Raw genomic sequence first — 19659 nt, 5'->3', positions numbered from 1 at the left:
TCATTTTTAAGTCAAATATTTTAGTATAAATAAAATGAAGAATACCAATACAGAATTGACTTCCTTGATTAATAATTCTAAATTAAATATGATTCAACATAACAATTTTTAGTTAACTGCTATCCGCCTAAATCATTTACATGTGTTAACATACCAAGACTTATTTAATATGTAATAATTTTTTTATAGGTTCTGATTATACATATATATTACATAATGCTTAGAACTACTTATAATCTTACTCTAACTCATAAATAGGAGGATAATGTGTTTCAGCAAGGTCGAACCCACATCTTCCTGTATTAATAATAATATTAATGTCAATCGAGCTAAGACTCAATCTGCTCGAAAAACAATCTCTTATATTATTTTGTATTATATGAAATTTTGATTACATTGGGTGTGGGGTTTCCATTTAGTCGCTTAAGCCACGCCGTTGAATATCTTTTGTCACCCTCCCCTAATTTCACACCACAAGAAACTACTAGAATCATATAAACAAATTATAAACTTTCCCATCATTCTTCAAACACAAATTGCTAATAATTTTTTTATTACCCTAAAAAATCATAATTAAAATAATATAAAAATAAATTTAATCATCTTATCAGATTTTAATTTATATAAACACATAATTTCTGGGTACAACATAAAATATATTGTATTTTTAAGGAGAGAATCTGGATTCAAATTATGAAAATGATATTGTTAAGAAGACCAATCACGACTGCCGAAAGATTTAGTTTTGAATGGTGATTTAAGTCGTGAAAATAATTTTATTGGGAGGAATAACCATGACCACAGAAAGATCGATTTAATCTTCATGAATGGTAAAACAAATGTGAAATTGAATTCACCGTTAACACCCAAACATTTGAATCGATTATTGATGCGTTATAGTAAGTTGATAAGATTTAAACCCATGTCATCAGAATCAGGGGCGAAGTCAAAAAATTGGTTTAAGGGAACTTTGAAGATCAAAGTGCAATTTTATTATTATACTAACTTATAATTTTGTAAACTTCAAAGGAACTAAATGAGATATTTACCATTTTTAAGGGTCAAAGACATAACCTTTTAACTTGTTCACAATAAGGTTCCCACCTTTTCAGTCATGAAAGACAATCTAAAATCCAAGAAATTAAGACAAAATCCACTTTTGAACTAAAAAAAAGTAATCTATCACCCATGAAACCTTCTATAAAAGCACAAAATCATTCATTTCAGTCCTCACCTAAGAAATCTCTCACCCTTGAAACCTTCTATTAAAACACAACCATTCATTTCACTCCTCACCCATCAAACCTTAAAACATTTTTTTTCAAACAAAGAGAGAGTTCTCTTTCCTTTCTTTGTTTGAAAAACCCTAGTAATGGTGAAAATGGATGGGAATAACTTCATCTTCTTCCTCACTATATGTGTATTGAGTTGGAGAATGGAGTTATTGAAAGCTCAAATGGTGCCGGCGGTGTATGTGTTCGGAGATTCGTTGGTTGATGTCGGGAACAACAATTTTTTACCTGTTTCATTCGCTAAGGCAAATTTTCCACACAACGGTGTCGATTTTCCGACCCGAAAACCAACCGGAAGGTTTTGTAATGGCAAAAATGCTGCTGATTTTCTTGGTAAGTAGCTTCTTCTTATTACTTTACTCATTAAACTTCATCTTTTAGATTATATATATATATATAACTGATAAATGAATGGTAGAAATAGTCGTATGGTATCATGCATTGCAGATTAATGGCTTCTTTATTGGGTTAATTTCACCAAACGTCCTCAAACTATTACATGAAACTTAGTTTGATATTTGAACTTCAAAACTTGAGTGAAACTAGAATATTATTTAAGGAGACTAAAATTGAATACTTTTTTTGGGGGGGGGTAAGGTATATTTTTACCATTATGTTTATTTGTAATTTCATAAAATTTTAAAAGGGTTAAAGGGAGAATTTTACCATGTTAATGGGGTAAACAATCTTGCTTTGCCCCTAAATTGAATCTTCAAAATATTAATATTGTATCAATTAAGTCCTTTTCATTCGACTTGGTCATTAGTTTAGACGTTAAATGCTGGTCCAGATTCGACATGGCGCATATTTAACATATGTTGGTCAAACTATAAACTAAAGTGTTTTTAGAATGCTCCATAGTGGTCATTTAACACTCCAACTAATGACTAAACTAATGAAAAGATCTGATTAATACAAAATTAATACTTTAAGGGATTAAATTAAAATATTTTAAAATTTAAAAACCGATTTAATTATACCCATAATTTAAAAATGTTGGATGCAATTAACCCTTCATGTCCAACTTCTGTTGCTAAATTCATGGCATTCACGTTTCTGTCTCTACATTTCCTTTTATTTTTATAAGATAGAAAAATATAGAAATTTCAAATAAATTAATGCTGACGTTTTGTTTGGGACACATGATAATGATATTAAACACAACGTGACAGAAATAAATTAAAACACGACATTAAAATGATATAAACAACATAAAGACATAAATGTCTTAAAATATTTATTATTATAATGCATAAATATAAAACACATTTGACATAATTGTAGTTATAAAAATATATATAAGTAGTCGAGTGAGTCTTAACTCGATTAGAATGAGCATTGTTGTCAATGTAGGAAGACATGGGTTTGAGTGTGCTGAAATGCATTATCCTCCTATTTATTATGAATTAGGGAAGGGTTATGAATAATTCATAGACATTGTTTAAAAAAGTCACTCCCACCTTCTTCGTGCGTATAAATTATTAATATGTTTACAGAATACAAAAAATTAGTTATTGAACTTATTTCGAGAGATACCATAAAAAATAAATATATATATAATTGTAATTTATTTGACCAAAGAATTAACATCAAATACGTTTAATTATAACTATTTTCAGTCAAACAAATAAAATTGTGGAACGTTCTTAAAATAAATAAATGAAGTTGTGGAGAATGAAATCTCAAATTTGACATGTACTAGAATTTTGTGTTTACTGTACTGCACATGTATGTGTTTTAACATTTGATTTGTATGTAATTTTGGGCAGCTGAAAAATTAGGGTTACCAAGTTCACCACCCTATCTTTCTTTGTCAACCAACAATATTACTTCCCACTTAACCGGTGTTAGCTTCGCCTCGGGCGGTGCCGGAATCTTCAATAGCACCGATCGTGTCTTTGTAAGTTGGAAAATTACATATTAATGTATTATTTTTTTTATATATATACTTGTTGATGGATTGAGTTATTCACCCAAACTTAATTATCCATTGAAATTTGTAAGAATTTGTACAAAAATATTAGGCTTATTAAAAATATGGGCCAAACTCATGCTCAAATCTTAAAGACCTAAACTCGTCCTAATCCGTTTTTAATTTTATAATAGATTATATTATATTATGTTATTTTTATATATTATATAATTTGTAACTTAAATTAAATATATAGAATATATAATGCTATATTGTCACATTAAAAAAAAATTAAGTTATCTATATATAAAATTTTAGTAAAAATAAAAAATAAATGAAATGTTTTAATATTAAATAAAAAATATAAATATTTCTTTTAAAAAAATAGTGAAGCATAAAATAGGATTGAGTTAAAATTACAACAAACAAACTTAAATAAAATTTTAGATTCATATTTTTGAATAAATATAAATTTTATTAATATAAAAACTCTTACCTAAATCCAGCTTTTATTCATAAACACATCTACTTGTAAATAAGGATCTAATTGGGCCTTTTTATTTGTTGGGCCTAATTTCGTTGTGTTTGCTTACAAAATCGTTAAGAATAGCTTGAAGTCCACACTTGGCTGTTGAAAACAAAAACTAAAAATGCGGTAAGCGTGGATCGAACACGCGACCTTCAGATCTTCAGTCTGACGCTCTCCCAACTGAGCTATCCCCGCTGACTGATATTTGTATTTCTAAATTTTTTAATATTATAGGGTCAAGCAATACCACTGTCAGACCAAGTGGACGATTTCATGTCGGTGAATAAAATCCTGATGAAGCTGGGAAGTTCTGCAGCACAAAATCAGACGTCAAAATCTCTGTTCGCTTTTGTTATTGGGAGTAACGATCTCTTCGATTACTTTGGATCTTCAAATCTTAGAAAGCAGAAAACCCCACAACAATATGTAGATTTGATGGTTACCACTCTAAAACAACAACTAATGGTAACTTAACTGCTTTCTTAAACCATTTTAAATTTGGATAATTCAAGCTTACCAATTAAATTTTGATTTGAAGCTTAAGCTCAAATAGTTTTAAGTACTTGTTCTGAGTTTTGTTAAGTTGATTATTATTTAGAATTTTGATTGGGCGAATCTAAGTTTTGAGTTTATACAATTAACTCGAATTTAGCTAAATTCAAATTTAAGTTAATATATCTAATTTTCGGGTTCAAGTCAGAACTTTAATATCTACCTATATACTTGGATTATGTGTGTTAATTTTACTATTTTGGCAGAGACTCTACGCAGTGGGTGCTCGGAGATTCTTTTCGGCTGGTGTAGGAGCCATAGGATGCATCCCGTTAGAAAGAGTTATAAACAAAAACCATGGATGCAATGCAGAAAATAATTTTTGGGCTGTCAAGTACAATGATGGGCTAAAGGTAATGTTGAATGAACTAAAATCCGAGCTTCAAGGCTTCAACTACTCGTACTCTGATACTTATGCTATCATGCAAACCATCACCCAAAACGCATCTACTTACGGTACTAATTACCACCTTTATTTTATTATTATTATTTTTAAATTATCTAGTCTTGCTATAGATTAAGGAGCAAATTAGTATTTTTTTACTATAAAAATGAAGAATTTAATCACTGTCCATTTCATTTTGAAATAAATAGGTAAAATTGTAAATGATGATAAAGTTCAATATTAACAAATACTAAATAGTCGTGTTTTAGAATGGAGTTTAAATTATATTAGAATGATTTTTAAAAATTTACTTTTTACCCATCTAATAAAAATGTTTCAAAAGAATATCATACACTTTTAACATTAGAACAATTCTCCTAAATAATATTTTAATTTTAATTAGTATGGATTGATTAAATATAATTTTAACTAATAATAATAGTAATGTAAGGTTCATTATTTATGTTATGGTGGGTTAAAATTTAGAAGATTTATAATTTGAAGGAAAATGATTAGATTAAGATTTAGGGTTTAAAGAGGAGTTAGGGTTTTAAATTTTTATATAAAAATAGATTAAACTTTTTTATTTTTAGAGTTAAAAACATATATTATATTATTTATGCACTCTAAAAAAAATATGATGTGCTATGTTATTATTGGTTGCTTAAAAAAGTGACTTTTAGGTGAATTATTTAGCCTAATTTTAAAACAAAACAAGTAATTTTTAACATTCAAAATTCACCATCCAAAATTCTACTTATTTGCTTCAAAATTAACTATAGACAAAGTAAATAGCTAGTTTTTATAATAAAGAGATTAATTTGCTCTTCAACCTACAGGACAAGGATCAATTAGGTATTTAACCTTTTTTTGTCTTAATTGTCTTTTTTTTTAAGGAAAAAAAATAATAGAATAGAGAAGAGTTTACCATTTTATTTGCCATTTTTGAGCAGGGTTCAATGAGATAGAAGCTGCTTGTTGTGGACTTGGTGAATTGAGAGCTAGAGTTCCTTGTTTACCGCTTGCAACACAATGTTCCAATAGGACAGACCATATGTTTTGGGATTTGTATCATCCAACCGAGGCAACCACTCGCATTGTTGTGGATACTCTTTTTGATGGTCCTCCTCCATATTCTGTCCCAATCAATGTTCGGCAGCTAGTTTCGGGTTAACTCTGCTCGTTATAAAAATAATATAACATGTGTAAGTGTGAAATAAGAGTATATGTTTAATACAAATATATAATTGATTATTTGTTCGATATAAATGTTGAGCACTGATATTTTTTTTCTTGAGAAAAAAAAATAAAAAGGTGTATCAACATAATAATAGGAAAAAAAAAAGGCATAGCAAATAAATTTTATCCATTGAAATTGTGTTGAACAGAATGCTGTGTTATTTGTAGTAAAAATAAAATTAAAAATACAATGTGATCAGAATGAAATAACCTATCAACTAAAATTGCTTAAGGTGTTTATTGTTTTCTTTATATGATGTATTGGTCTGAGAATACAGGTTGTTTTCAAAAAGAACTATGTATGCAATATTTATATTCGACAAATACTTAGATATCAGTAAAGTATATGATCCTTTATTATATAAAAAATTAACAAAATACATATATTTGTATATAAAAATTGACACATATTCATATTTAACATATATGAGACACAAATACTTGTATAAGGAGAGTGTCAAAGTGTCAGACACGGCTCTGATATGACAAAATAAGTGTATCCTTAAATATCTGTGTTCGACAAATACTCAAATATAGATAAAGTATTTGATCCTTAGATATATCAAAACCTAACAAAATACATATCCTCATGTATGAAAATTGACACATAAGAGCCCATCAAGAGATTTTTTTTTCCTTCTACTTCTAAATTCAGAATCAACAATGAGTAACTTTGTTCTAATGGATGTTCAATTGATAAGTATAAATAACTTTTTTATATTATATTATTATATAAGAAATTTAATATCCTAACTTTTTGGAAACTTCGATATTTCTGTTTTCATGTCGTGTTATATCTGTATTACGTATTCAGACTACCAAAGAGCCAAAATGTAAAATGTACCAAAACTGAAGAATATACAGGCCAGTGCAAGGACATACCTTTCATGATTTAGAATCAAAGTATTCATATATCTTGGAAGAAGGCATTGAGGTCACCCTTAAGTAAATCATAGGCCAACATCTTGTCAACTGCAGTCTGAATTTAGGCCCAATCAATGAGACAGAATGTATGAATAAAAGCATGAAATAAACAATAGGATAGTCTTATTCTTATTCTTTTTTTCTTTTTTTAAGTCGTGAAAGTAGAACCTTATATTGCTGGTCTTTGGCTGATATTTTCTCATTGCATAATCGCTCCACGTTCTTATTTTTTTCAATAGCATCCAAGATTAATGTTGCTCTGTTAATTACTTCATCTGGGACACCTACATGATGAATAGAGGAATCATGCAATTCCTTCATGATCAATAATTTTAGGTTTTTAGATTCATTTGGCTTTCAAAAATTTGTATGTGGTTAAAGTATCAAAGTATTGTTGGTCAGAATAGCAATTTAGTCTCGTACAAATCTGTTACATTCGGGTGTAGATGTCACGGATATGTATCCTACAAAAATATCATTAGATTTTTAAAATTTTTTTCATGTATTTAATTTTTTTTCTTAAAATCATATCCCTACATCAGTATACCTAATTTAAGTATCAGATATGAATACTTAAAAAAAATAAAAAGTCCAAATAATAAAGCTATACTACAGAGCATTTGATGTTGGTGCAAGCAAATAAAATTCATAATAGTGTATATGAAAAATCGTCTATTGACTTATAATTTATCAGAGTCTACGTCAGTATTTAGACGATCTTCAGTGAGCACTTTTAATAAATTTACTATGACATACTTTAAACTTGTCCTTTTTTTTAATTTAAATTTTAGTTTTTATATTTTTATTTCTAAAAATTTAATATCTCTATTTTTTAATTTTTAAAATTTAGGTTCAACTATTAATATTATTAAATTTTTATTAAATTCAGTTTGATTACATTATTTTTTTACTTACATGGCTATTAAGTGGGTATTTTTGTTTATTTCAAAATATCATAGCAACAAATTTAATAAAAAAAATTTAACAGTGTTAACAGTTGAACCTGAATTTCGAAATCTAAAAAATAGACGAATTAAATTCTTAAAAATAAAAGTAAATAGACTAAATTCTAAATTTTTAAAAAGTACAAAGGCTTATGACAATTTAACCATAATTATATTACTCAGTTCTATCCTAGGACTTGATTGCACATTCCGTAATTAAAATTATTTGGTCCTCCAACTTTACAAAAAGACTCATTTTAACCCTTATTTAATTTTTCCTTTCTAGCCATTAAATAAGCATTATTTGTCAAATCACCCTAGAATGGATTGAAAATTTAATGCCTGTTAACTTTGTAGACGTGATATCCACATATATGCCACGTCAACAATTAATTAATTATTTAAAAATTAAATTTTTTTTATTTTTTTAATTTTTATACATTTTTAATAATGTTAACAACTAATTTAATAATTTTTATAATTTTTGAATTTTGAATTTTTAAATTAATTAATTAATAATGTGGCACTCACGTTGCAATCCACATGTATGACACATCAGCAAAGTTAATAGTCGTTAACTTTTCAATCCATTAGGGGGTGATTTCACAAATAACGTAACTTCAAGGGTTAAAAGAGGCAAAAAAATTACATAGAGAGCTAAAAATTTTTTTTTTATAAAGTTGAAAGGTCAAATAAGTCATTATGCCTAATTAGAAAACTTGCTAGATGCTTTAACTATCTCTATGCATATAGGGATGAAAGCAACAAACTCAGCTTTAGGAGATTCGAAACTTACCTGCTAGTAATGCACAATGTAGCCCTGCAGGAAATATGAAGTAATTCATACGATTTTCAGTTAAGATTTCTATCATGAATCCCCAAGTTATATAAACTAAAAATAATAGAGAAAGAAAAAATCACCATAGCTCAGAGCTGCGTGTCCGGGAACTAACCTGCAAGAATGCATATGCAATTGTTGTCTTGATTATTAAATTAAACTATATGTAAAGTATAAAGACAATGGAATTCATAGGTCTGACCCAAAAACTGCAAATATGAAATTATATATGATACATCTAGGTGGTTCAATAAAATGTATATTAACACACCAAATCAGCTTGGTTGGTCTTTGGTAACAATTAAAACCAGACAAAGGGTTATTATACCATTTGGTACATGAGTTTGGCCTCAATGTTTAATTTGATATCTAGACTAAACGATATCATGTGGCTCAATGGATATTTGACAAATGTTTTCTAGTGAAAAAAAAATATAGAAGTATCAAGTTGAAAAAACTCAGGTATCAAACTGAACATTAAAGCTAAACTCAAGTGCTAAATTGAGACAAAAAATAAACCTGTAGGTATCAATTGAACATTGAAACCAAACTCAGAGACCAAATAGAATATTAACCCTTAGACAAACACTAGCAAGAAATCTGTAAGGGTCCTAGGTTGTCATCTCCTCCTTTCTGAGCTATTAGATGGTATAGTCATCAATGGCAGATTTTAACATGTTACTGTGATTCCGGTAACGTGATATAAATGCAACGGAACTGTACCGATACAGAAAGATGATGTAACGTGATATAAATGCAACAGAATTGTACCGGTACAGAAAGATGATGTCTTCAACATTTGTAGCATTCTCGTCAGGCCGTAGCACACTCATAGTGTAAAAGTTGATTTTCTCAGACTGAAAATGATTGTAGAATGGAAAAGTTTAAGTAAAAGTAAAGGTAAAAGGCCAATGTTCTTTTTTTTTTCTCTAGCTGAATATGCCATTTAATTGTGCAGCAAGTATGCAATAATGTGTACCTTTGGTAAGCAACTTTCATTAAATAACTCAGTCAAGTGAGTGCACACCAGAACCTGCAAATACAATATTACCTCATAATCCCAATAATTTACTGATAACTATTATAGTAAATACACAGCCAATCATTCACTATGCAGTCTGTTTTTTGCTTAAATCCTTTCATAACTTCGTTAACCACCGTAAATGTCATGTTTCATTAAATCTACAGCCAAGTAATGTGTATGCCTCCCTGAGCTTGGAAAAGTGTAGTACACCTATGTTACCCAAACTCAAGGGTGAATGTTGATATAAATATGCTTAACTTTTTCTTCAAGTTTTTCTATATGTTTTAAAGATATTACTTTTATAACTGTTGAGGGGAGATCAGACTCGCTCCAGGAGAAAACTTCGAAGTGTAATCCATTGGAAGCTGACGGACCACTTAACAGTGGAGGTATTGTGCTTGGGATGTCTGTGTTTGTTTTGATGCCCAGGTTTTATCTCCGGATTCTGCAGAGAGACCTTGATGGTGGGTTCATGAAATAGAAGCGCCTTGCCCGCCAAGGAAATGCGAGCATTTGGCCTTGGTGGGGTTTGAACCCATCCCTTGTATGGCATTAGTGGGTCAGAATGGTACCACTTGAGCTAGCCAACCAAGGCCAAATGCTCACATTTCCTTGGTAGGTGAGGTGCTCTCATTTTGTGAACTTGTTAAGGGCTCTCCACGGAGTTGGGAGAAAAAAAGGGGATAAAATCGAGCACAAATACTCTAGGCACAATACCTCCATCGTTGAGGGGGCCGACGGCTCTCAATGTACGACACTTAGAAGACTTCTCTTAGAGAAAGTCTGACTTCACCTCAACAATAACCATGCTCAATTACATACTAGAGATGGATACTTTAGGAGTGATGAAGAGTCAGGGTAACATAGGGCTAGTCCACATCACAGAAAAACAAGTATAGACTGAAAATGGTGACATTAACATCCAGAAACTAGTAGATAGTAATAATTCTGACTATAGTAAGTTAGAGCTAATGTGCACCCATCAGATTATAATAATAGGCGGTAATTTGGTGGGAGGAAGAGTAGATCAGAAAACCTTCGGTGGAACATCTAAGTTGGCGAAGTGCTTTATGGTCCCACCAAGAAGACCAATGCCATCTAAATTACAAATTGATAGGATAACTCAGTGAATATATTTGTAATACTGCAAAACCAGACATTAACTATCTTGTGATAAGGTTAAAGGGAAGATACCAACCTTCTGTCAGGGTTCCTTTACCAAATTCATCCAGCAAACATAAAGACCTTGAAGTTGCCTGCCTGTAAAATTTTTCAACGTCATGCACAAAGCAATTTCTATAATATCTGAATTCGTATTTACAAATAAGCTTTAAAATCCAAGTCGATTTATTATCAGCATTAAATCTGAATTCGAATTAAATAAATTATATGCAGCATATCCAAATATGCTAAACAACTGAATTTAGTAAGTCAAAATTTAAAGTACAAATTTTAGAAGTAAAGCGAATAATCAATTAGGATATTTGAATTTGAATCCCTTACCCACAAAAGTAAAGTGGATTCAAATAATGAATATCCGAACTCATTATTTGAAAAAGTAAAACGGATTTGAATAATGAATATCCATGGTTAATATTTGCATTCATTCTGAATCTACTGCAAATAGAAACTAAAATATCCAAATCTGAATCTGCAAAATGCAAATCAAATATCCAAAATCCGCACTATCTATTACCATCCCTAATCACGACATGCCATTCCATGAGAAACTACGGAGCCATCATTATCATTCTAATCTGATATACCTTAGCATCATTCCCACTTGATGTAGATCTATCATAAATGTGGACTGTTCTGCAGTCATAAGCTTGCCTCCCATTGCACAGAATATCCTATGAAAATGGGAAACATGGTTGACTGTGACCCACTGGATAAGTACTAACAGAGATTTGCAATTTTAATTTTAAGAATTAGCAACAAGCGCATCACGTACCTGTCAGTCAATCCAACTGTTGCTGCATCAGCAGGTACAAAACTTCCAATATGAGAAAGGAAAACAATTAAAGCCACCTAGGAAAACCATAATTTAGTAAGTGCAATTTATTTGAAACCTTTTTAAATGGATGATTATGTAGGCTATTAAAGTAGTTATTTTCTAAGAATCATGGATTTAACATTTCAAATTAATATTCCGATAAAGAAATAAATGCTGTACGGACAGCCAACAAAGAGGAGAAGTAAGTTCTGTTAGTACTGTCATGTTATACAGGAGGAAAACAAAAACATAATCAATCTATTTTTCACCAATCACCTATTTAAGGACAAACAAATTTGATCACGTTTTCTAACACAATCATATTGGAGATCAGAAGGAATCTCATAGAAACAAGTAAAAACATAGAAAAATCCATCAAAACTTAGCAAATATGCGCAGACAAGCACGTGCTTAATACAAATATGCTTCTACTAGAAAAGTACACCAGACTGACCTGCTTTATGTAGATGCTTTTCCCTGAATAATTAGGACCAGTGATGATACGAATCCTTCCTGAAAATAACAGAACTTTGTAGATTTGGACAAAACCACTTCATAATGAAATATTTGGAACAGGCTTTTTGTGATTAATTGATTAAATGTTTTATCCTGATATTTTTACATGTTACAGTTGAACTTTTAACTTAATTTACCTTCATCAAGAATCTTTGTGTCATTGGGGATAAATGTATCCACTGTCATTTCCTGCAAAACATGCCTGTAGCACAAGTCTAAAGTTGTTAGTTCTTGTTGGAAAAAGAAAGAAAAACATCATTAATTCTAATAATAAGATCTCTTAAGAGGTTTTCTAAATGAAAAAAGTGTGAAATTTTAAGTAGATGGCTCGTTCCTTCCATTTTGTATATCAAGAATGGTCTCCATGGTTAAAGTAGGCCTCACATAATTGTTCTGGCGAGCAACCATTGCCAACGACAAAAAGCTAAGATCAACATGAAAGATATTATGGTTAATATAGTTACCTCAGACACATTCATGTTTACAGAGAGAAGAAAATGTGAAATAGAAATAAAGTGAACTTTTTATAATTCTTACCAGTCAAGTTCAGACACAAAGTTCACAGCCTTATGCAGTTGTGTTGAGAATGTTAGTACACGTAAGACCAAGTCTCTGATAATCGCCCTCTCCATATCTTCATTAATGAATTTAAGAAGTAATTTGTTAGACGTCAAATAATTATAATATAATTATATCTCTCTCTCAACGAGTCTAAGGTCTGGAATTCCCTTTGACAAGTTCCACTTGTTCACTATAGGTCATTTGCGTGGAAGAAGCACGTGGAAAAGCCCCGCTAAGTCAAACAATTTCCCTACAGATCGGCCAGTGACTCGATCCACAACTAGGGACCGTAACATAATTTTACAAAGAAATTCGCTACTAAGTAATTGCGCTATCTTTCACTGGCTAACAGCAGCATGGTTGGGATATAGCTTGTTGAGATGGGTTGCAAGATGAAACTTGTAAAACACACCAGGCATTAACTACTTAAAAGTAAATTATAAAGCGTACCTAGAACTTTATGATAAATGTCTCCAAGAAGGCTATCCAATTCTCGTGTCTTTGCCGTACGATAAAAGAATCTCTTTGTTTCCCCATCAGCATCAGAGAACTGAGTTTTCGCAGAATATTCTCTGATTAGATGCGATATACACGGGAATAACATTCGCATTCATTTAAATCTAATTCATATATCAACTCAGTTTGCCTTGAAAATTTAATGTTAGAAAATTACGAATTTAGGAAGCCATATGATGCATGCATCAACTTACTGAAAATTCAAGATCTTGAATTTTTGATTGTGTGATTTCATCGGGTTGTTCCTCAAAAAAACACATCAAGTATCCTAGACAGACAAACAAAGATTATCATGCTAAATGTTAATTAAAATGTACTTCAAGTAGATTAAGATTGTGTTTAATATCACAGGAAATACGTTGACACATGGATATGCTGAAGAGACACAGAACAACCTATTTGATGTATATACACAATACAAGGAGAAAACTTCTCTTTGCATAAATGAGGAAGTTGCTTGAGCTCTAATGATGAAACCTGTGAAGATGCTAAATAATGTAAATAACTCTGTAGAAAACCTCAAATGGTACTTTGAATTCATCATAAATGCTTTATACTCTAATAAGCACCTCTTTTAGAAATTCGGGCAGTTCCTCGTATATTTGTCTCAGCTCATCCAACTGCGCACAAATGGAAATAAACACTAAGGTTGGAAGTTTTATGTAAGGACACAAACTTTCCTAGAAAAAACATTTTGTCCTCATCACAGAAAAATCAGAATTTATGTCCAACCTCATCACAGAAACCCTCTTTCACTAGTGTCTCATAACCCTTCTCTTTCCTTCTGTTTACATCAATAACACCGATGACCTATAACACAGAATGTGTCAGTTTAAAGAAGAAAGTTATAAGGAAGGCAACAGGAAAACTCAGCATTTTTCTACTGACTATATTCTTCCTATTTAAAGGTCACTGAAATGAGAAATAGAACCAAATCTACATGAAGCAAAATAAGAGACACGAGGGGAAAAAGAAAGTAGCATAATCGGTTACTAGTTCCTATTTCCACACTATATTCTCAGTTTTAAAGCATCTCCTTGTCAAACCTCATAAAGAATTTAATTGGGATATGTCTAAACCAAGCAGCAATTTTTAGCATCAGCCTGTCAATGAATATTAAAAGTGAAAATGACTAACCAATTCATAGACATATGCCAGCTCTGCGGTGAGGCATGAACGAGCCTGGAGAAAAGATCAGATAGATAAATATTTCACATCCAACCTAATGGAAAGAGGATATTCATGAATAACAAGTTTGATACCTTAGTAACAACGTCTACGTTCAAGCACTCTATATGCTCTCTAAGGTTTTCAGAAATACCTACTTCAAATATCTTGCTCACATGCAAGAGCGAACAGACACTCTACAAGAAAACAAAGAAGGTTTGGAAAATTAAGTTAAACTGTGCTGCATAAATCTAAAAGAACTCCATGCTTTTTGTGAGATAATTCTTTCAGGACAAAATTAAACCACTAACTGAAATGACTCCTGAAACCGAGAACAATTTGCTCCATGTTTTTCCATACAGTTCATGTTTCTCAAACTCAAATGCTGTATGCAGCCACATTTCTCTAATTCAAATTGAATCACTAACTGAAATGACTCCTGAAATTGAGATCCATTTGCTCCACATATCTTCATACAGTTATGTTTCTCAAACTCAAAAGTTGTATGTAGCTAAGGAAACAATAAATTCTAATTAAACTGAAATCATTAAAATAGTCCTCAAGTATTGATGTTATATCTAGATGATCATCTTACCAAGAACGGATCTATAACTTGATATATATCAATTGACAGACAAGAGAATCAAATGACAGCATGGCAATGTTAATATGCAATACCTTTAGAAAAGCAATCCAGTCACTACTTGTACACAGAGAGCTTGGTGAGTTGAATTTCTTCCACACGAAAAGAAAATAAAAATCCATCAGAAAAATAAATTGGCTTAGTTAGCATCTAAAAGTATTTCATTTCAGAAAAGCAAAAATATGAAAAACTTTGAGGAAAAAAGTTGTACTTAATGCAACATAATCACTTCATTTTTCCACGTGTAGGAATTGTAAGTGAACCACAAAAAACATTAAACTGTCGTGGTCATACCTTTAGTAGGTGAGGGACATCCTTCATGGATTTCAGAGTTTCACATAGAGAAACCATCAGTTCTTCGGAAGAAAGAAAGAATGATATCTTAATCTTGTTAAAGGCTATGAGTTTTGATAATAACAGATTAAGATTATAGCTGGAAGACCAAATATAGGATTCCTCAAGATAGTGGAGGTTCTGATATTATGTGTTTGAAATGCCACCATAATGAATTTTTTATTCAGGAAATGCAAGCACTTTCTAGATATGATTGAAGAATAAAGGGATACGACATTGAGACGATTGTTCAAGTTTTCCAGGTCGAGTATTGGCCTGAGGAACCAGTTTCTATAGCAAAGAAAACCATTGCCCAAGTGTTTGGATTAGATTAGATATAATATAAGCAGCAATAATTTAACAGATTTCTCAAGTTCGATCGAGTACCTCAAAAGACGTCTCCCCATTGGTGTCACACACTGAGTTTAAAGAGAAAGTGAATTATTCCACTGTGAGAAAAGATACAATAATATGAAAATTAAAGTAACTTTACAAACCTTGTTCATGATTCCAAACACCGAGAACCTAAAAAGAAAGGAAACTGTTAGAGATATGGTCAGGTTAAAACATCTGAAAGTATACCCAGAAAGAACTTATACTTGCAGTATAATGGATGTAATTACCCTTCTTTTGCTCTACCAATTCCCATATGACTCGGATGTTTGTCTACTTGAAAGATCTGCAATGCCTCATGTGCTGCAGCATCAAGCTTAAGAAACTTGTCCCTATTTTTTAGTTGTCAAGGAATGCAATATCGAGTTCTGGTTTCTAAATCTATTGTTATTTTTCCAAATAGAACGTAAATTTTGACTTGAAAAATCAGAAGAACAGATGCTGTGAGCATTATGATCAATTCATATAAAATGATACAATGAAATTTCAGCAACAGAATCGATTGTAATTGAAGCAGTCCTAGACTCCATTTGCTCAAGGGTATCTACAATCCTTTCATTCTCTAATATAGCAAGAAGGCCCCCACTTACACGAACTTGGATATCACTTCCCATGTCCATCATAGAACTTAGCTGCAATAGTTTAAAAGGCAATAAGAGCATGCATATATCAACAGAACTGATATTATGCTCACTAGAGTATCCTTACTGCAATGAGAAAAGAGTACTGGGATTGACAACCCCAAAAGAGGAGGATCAAACACGCCAGTAGAGGTTATATACTAAAAAACCATTTTTCTTTAGTTTCTTAGTGTCAGGATGCTGTTAAGAACACATCTCATTTCTTCAAAGATTGAAACAGAGAAGCTATACTGAGCAGAACATTGCCTTGTTTTCTCATCGTGTTTAATTCTAAACTATTTACATTAATATACTAATTATGAATGAAGTAGTATTTTCATAATATTCCACAGCAACCTCGAAACTTCCACATCATTATGTTATAAAATTATTTACAAATTACATAAAAATCTTTAACCATGACTAAACGCTGAAATTATGTAAACTTTGTGCAAATGAAATTATTATTAGATATTACAGCTAATGGAGTATCCTGGTTAAGAGATTATGTTATCAAAGACAGGTGGCGTTAATAATCATATGTGAAAGGGGGGGGGGTCATATTTTGATGACTTACATAGCAAATTCTCTCCTTGATGTTTAATCCATCATCCATTCCTGTTACTCGAAGGTATATCAACCTATAAAAGGCAAATAAGAAACCAGAAAAAAAAAAAAGGTGAGAAGAAATATCAATGACTAAAGCTGGAATCGAAGAATATCATTTTAGGTATGAATGATAAGAAAGAAAGTTCATTCAGGAAAGCAAAATAAAATGAATCAAGCTACTGTATAAAATGAGTAAGTAGGGTACTACAGTTAGTCCTATGTGAAAAAGTTCACAATAAGAATTAATGTCCTGACTGAATATAAATTCTTCCAATCAATCCATAACAGCAGCAGATATGAAGCATGTACGTGCATATTACAATATTAGTTGACTTCTTCCAAATACTGGAACGAACCATTTACAACATCTCCCGTAAGTTTGTTCCTATGCTTCATATGAAAGAATGATGAAGGAGCTTTCCAGTCAAGCATCCAATGAATGTTAACCATATGGTCAAGTATCTTTAGGGAGATTGATTAAAAGAATCTTGGGCTTCTGTTGCTGCTGTAGAGGGCTGGGATTGGGTGTAGTATTTTGAGATTACCAATGACAGAAAAATGAACCCCAAGTTAAGTGCTTTAGTTTATAAATTTAGTTATCCTAGCAGTTCATTTATGCCATCCATTTGTACCTGTGCCATGCTTGTTCGTAAGTGAATATCGAACTTTTAACAAGCTTCACTGTGGGAGTCTCTGTCATCCCATCTGCATCATTTTAGAGAGTAAATAAAGTTCACAAGCTAATAAGAAAGTTTATATAACAACCAAACCAAGAGAAGTTACCACTTCGTTGTAAAGCTGACAGAAAGGTTTCCTCAGTTTTTGTACTCGTATATATAATCACCGGCTTGGCTTGATATTTCACTGAAATGAGCAAAACAAAGAAAAACAGATATGATCAATTAGAAGTTAAAAACAGACTAAACGAAAACAACAAATCTGAAGCCATAGCAAATGGGAGAAAAGATTATGGGGCAAGCAATGATAGTTCTAATTAATTTGAACTTTTCCTCAAAAGCCAGTTCCTTTCATAGACATGAACTCATACCAAGTTCAATCAGTGGGAAGTCTGAGCTACCATCATCCCAAACTTCAAGTACATTAAGCTGACGAATGCTGGAATCGTAGTAAGAAATTCCAATTCTGCACAACAGAGTTTGAAAAACGAAAAAAAAAAATCTCCCAGTTGATACCTTACACCATAATCAACAGCTTTAACGAAATCTACCTCCGCTACTTTCTTAATTTCCTGTTTGCGCTTACTTGTCGGTACTTGTTAAAACTTTCCTTTTCCTTTTCTACATTTTAAAGGCACAATAAGGAAATGGAAAATAACTCGAAATCAAAGATAAAGCTCACCGATGTCCCTGGTGAATGCAAGCCATGTAGACCTGCAAAATATAGATCCATCCAAACAGGTGCATTAGCAAGAAAATAATCGTAACAGCTTTACGCGGAACAAAACTTTCCTAGGATCAAAACAAACTTAAAAGGTAACATTATCTATGATAAAACAATGTCAATAATTAGTATGAATAGAATTTTACATTAAAATAAACGCGGTTGCATGATTTGAATGTCTAGGAATTTTTTGAATTAAGCAAATGGATTAATGAATAATCGAAGATTGAGGTGTTAAAAAGTCGTTTGGAATATACATCTGATTCAACTCTGTTTGGATCACTGGAAAATGCAATGAAAATTATAAAATCAAAACAATGAAAGCCAAAATCAAACAAACTTCAAAAATATACTGCAACAAAAGAAAAATCAAGGTCTCCTGTCCTTAGATAGCCAAATAGAGAACTTTTAAAACTTGAACGTTGAGCGTTTCGGTTTTTTTTTCTTTGAAAAGCGAATCAAACAAGCGAGAAAATCATTTCAAGTTCTTTTTGCATTGTTTTTTTTCTTTCTTTCTTATCCTCAGATTTTCGCAGCAACCAAACAGATCTTACAGAAAAAAGAACAAAAAAAAAAGAAAAAATCGCAGGCATTTTAAGCTTGGAAATCAAATGGACCTGAGGGAGGGCTTCGGTTTCATCCATGTCTTCATCCATTGTTTGGGCGCTTAAATTTGATCACTAATAAAAAGAGAGGGAATTTTTGTTCTTTTATAGTACAGCCTCGAATATGCTTTGAGATTGAGCGGGATATATAACGGTCTAGTTCTTTAATTGAAGTAACAAAAAAATGGTTAAAATATGCTATTAGTCCCTGTACTTATCTAAAATTTAATATTTAGTTCATGTACTTTAAAAGTTAAAATTTCAATCCTTTTACTTTTTCAATTTAAAAATTCTAGCCCAATCATTATTTTTGTTTGTAATTTTTTTCAAAATTTATCAACTTAACATATTTATTTCTTGTCAATCATATGCAACGTCATATCAGAGTACTCTAATTAACATATCAAGTTGACAAATTTTGACGAAAAATACTAACAATATAAATGATTAGATTGATATTTTTAAATTAGAAAAATTAAGAAGACTTAATTTTAAAATTTTAAAGTATATGGACTAAATTTTAAACTTTGTCCAGAGAATAACCGCATATTTTAAACCAATATATATATATACTTAACACTTATTTTGTAAAACAAAGTATAAAATGCAAAATATACATTTAAAAATTTCAAATTATTGATGATTTTATTTTTTATTCAC

The 19659-nt window shown here is 31.1% G+C and overlaps 2 protein-coding genes and 1 non-coding gene across 3 annotated transcripts; 1 reads left to right on the top strand and 2 right to left on the bottom strand.

Moving 5' to 3' along the window:
• Positions 1-1118: 1118 nt before the first annotated feature.
• LOC121227845 (GDSL esterase/lipase At5g55050) lies at positions 1119-5939 on the top strand. Its single transcript, XM_041110709.1, has 5 exons — positions 1119-1625; positions 3062-3192; positions 3968-4198; positions 4492-4741; positions 5624-5939. Exons 1-5 carry the CDS (start codon positions 1373-1375, stop codon positions 5842-5844), a joined length of 1086 nt encoding a protein of 361 aa, XP_040966643.1. The 5' UTR covers positions 1119-1372; the 3' UTR covers positions 5845-5939.
• Positions 3856-3928, bottom strand: TRNAF-GAA (transfer RNA phenylalanine (anticodon GAA)). The gene has a single exon. It is a non-coding gene; the product is annotated as a tRNA-Phe (tRNA).
• On the bottom strand, positions 5659-19050 carry LOC107932733 (DNA mismatch repair protein MSH5). Its single transcript, XM_016864819.2, has 35 exons — positions 19012-19050; positions 18353-18384; positions 18042-18136; positions 17777-17857; positions 17626-17698; positions 16962-17025; positions 16242-16396; positions 15995-16096; positions 15869-15896; positions 15759-15790; positions 15605-15662; positions 15333-15419; positions 15074-15130; positions 14491-14592; positions 14366-14410; positions 13961-14038; positions 13798-13848; positions 13624-13705; positions 13423-13496; positions 13163-13262; positions 12689-12785; positions 12480-12575; positions 12289-12353; positions 12090-12148; positions 11594-11670; positions 11406-11492; positions 10838-10899; positions 10676-10737; positions 9595-9648; positions 9387-9472; positions 8699-8730; positions 8574-8597; positions 7002-7117; positions 6792-6888; positions 5659-5846 (listed from the first exon to the last, which is right to left on the bottom strand). Exons 1-34 carry the CDS (start codon positions 19048-19050, stop codon positions 6817-6819), a joined length of 2424 nt encoding a protein of 807 aa, XP_016720308.1. The 3' UTR covers positions 5659-5846; positions 6792-6816.
• Between the last annotated feature and the right edge of the window lie 609 nt (positions 19051-19659).

Source organism: Gossypium hirsutum, chromosome A04 (genome assembly GCF_007990345.1).
Source record: "Gossypium hirsutum isolate 1008001.06 chromosome A04, Gossypium_hirsutum_v2.1, whole genome shotgun sequence".
NCBI lineage: Eukaryota > Viridiplantae > Streptophyta > Magnoliopsida > Malvales > Malvaceae > Gossypium > Gossypium hirsutum.
The sequence above is the reverse complement of the archived record's forward strand: the minus strand, read 5'-3'. Positions and strand labels throughout refer to the sequence as shown.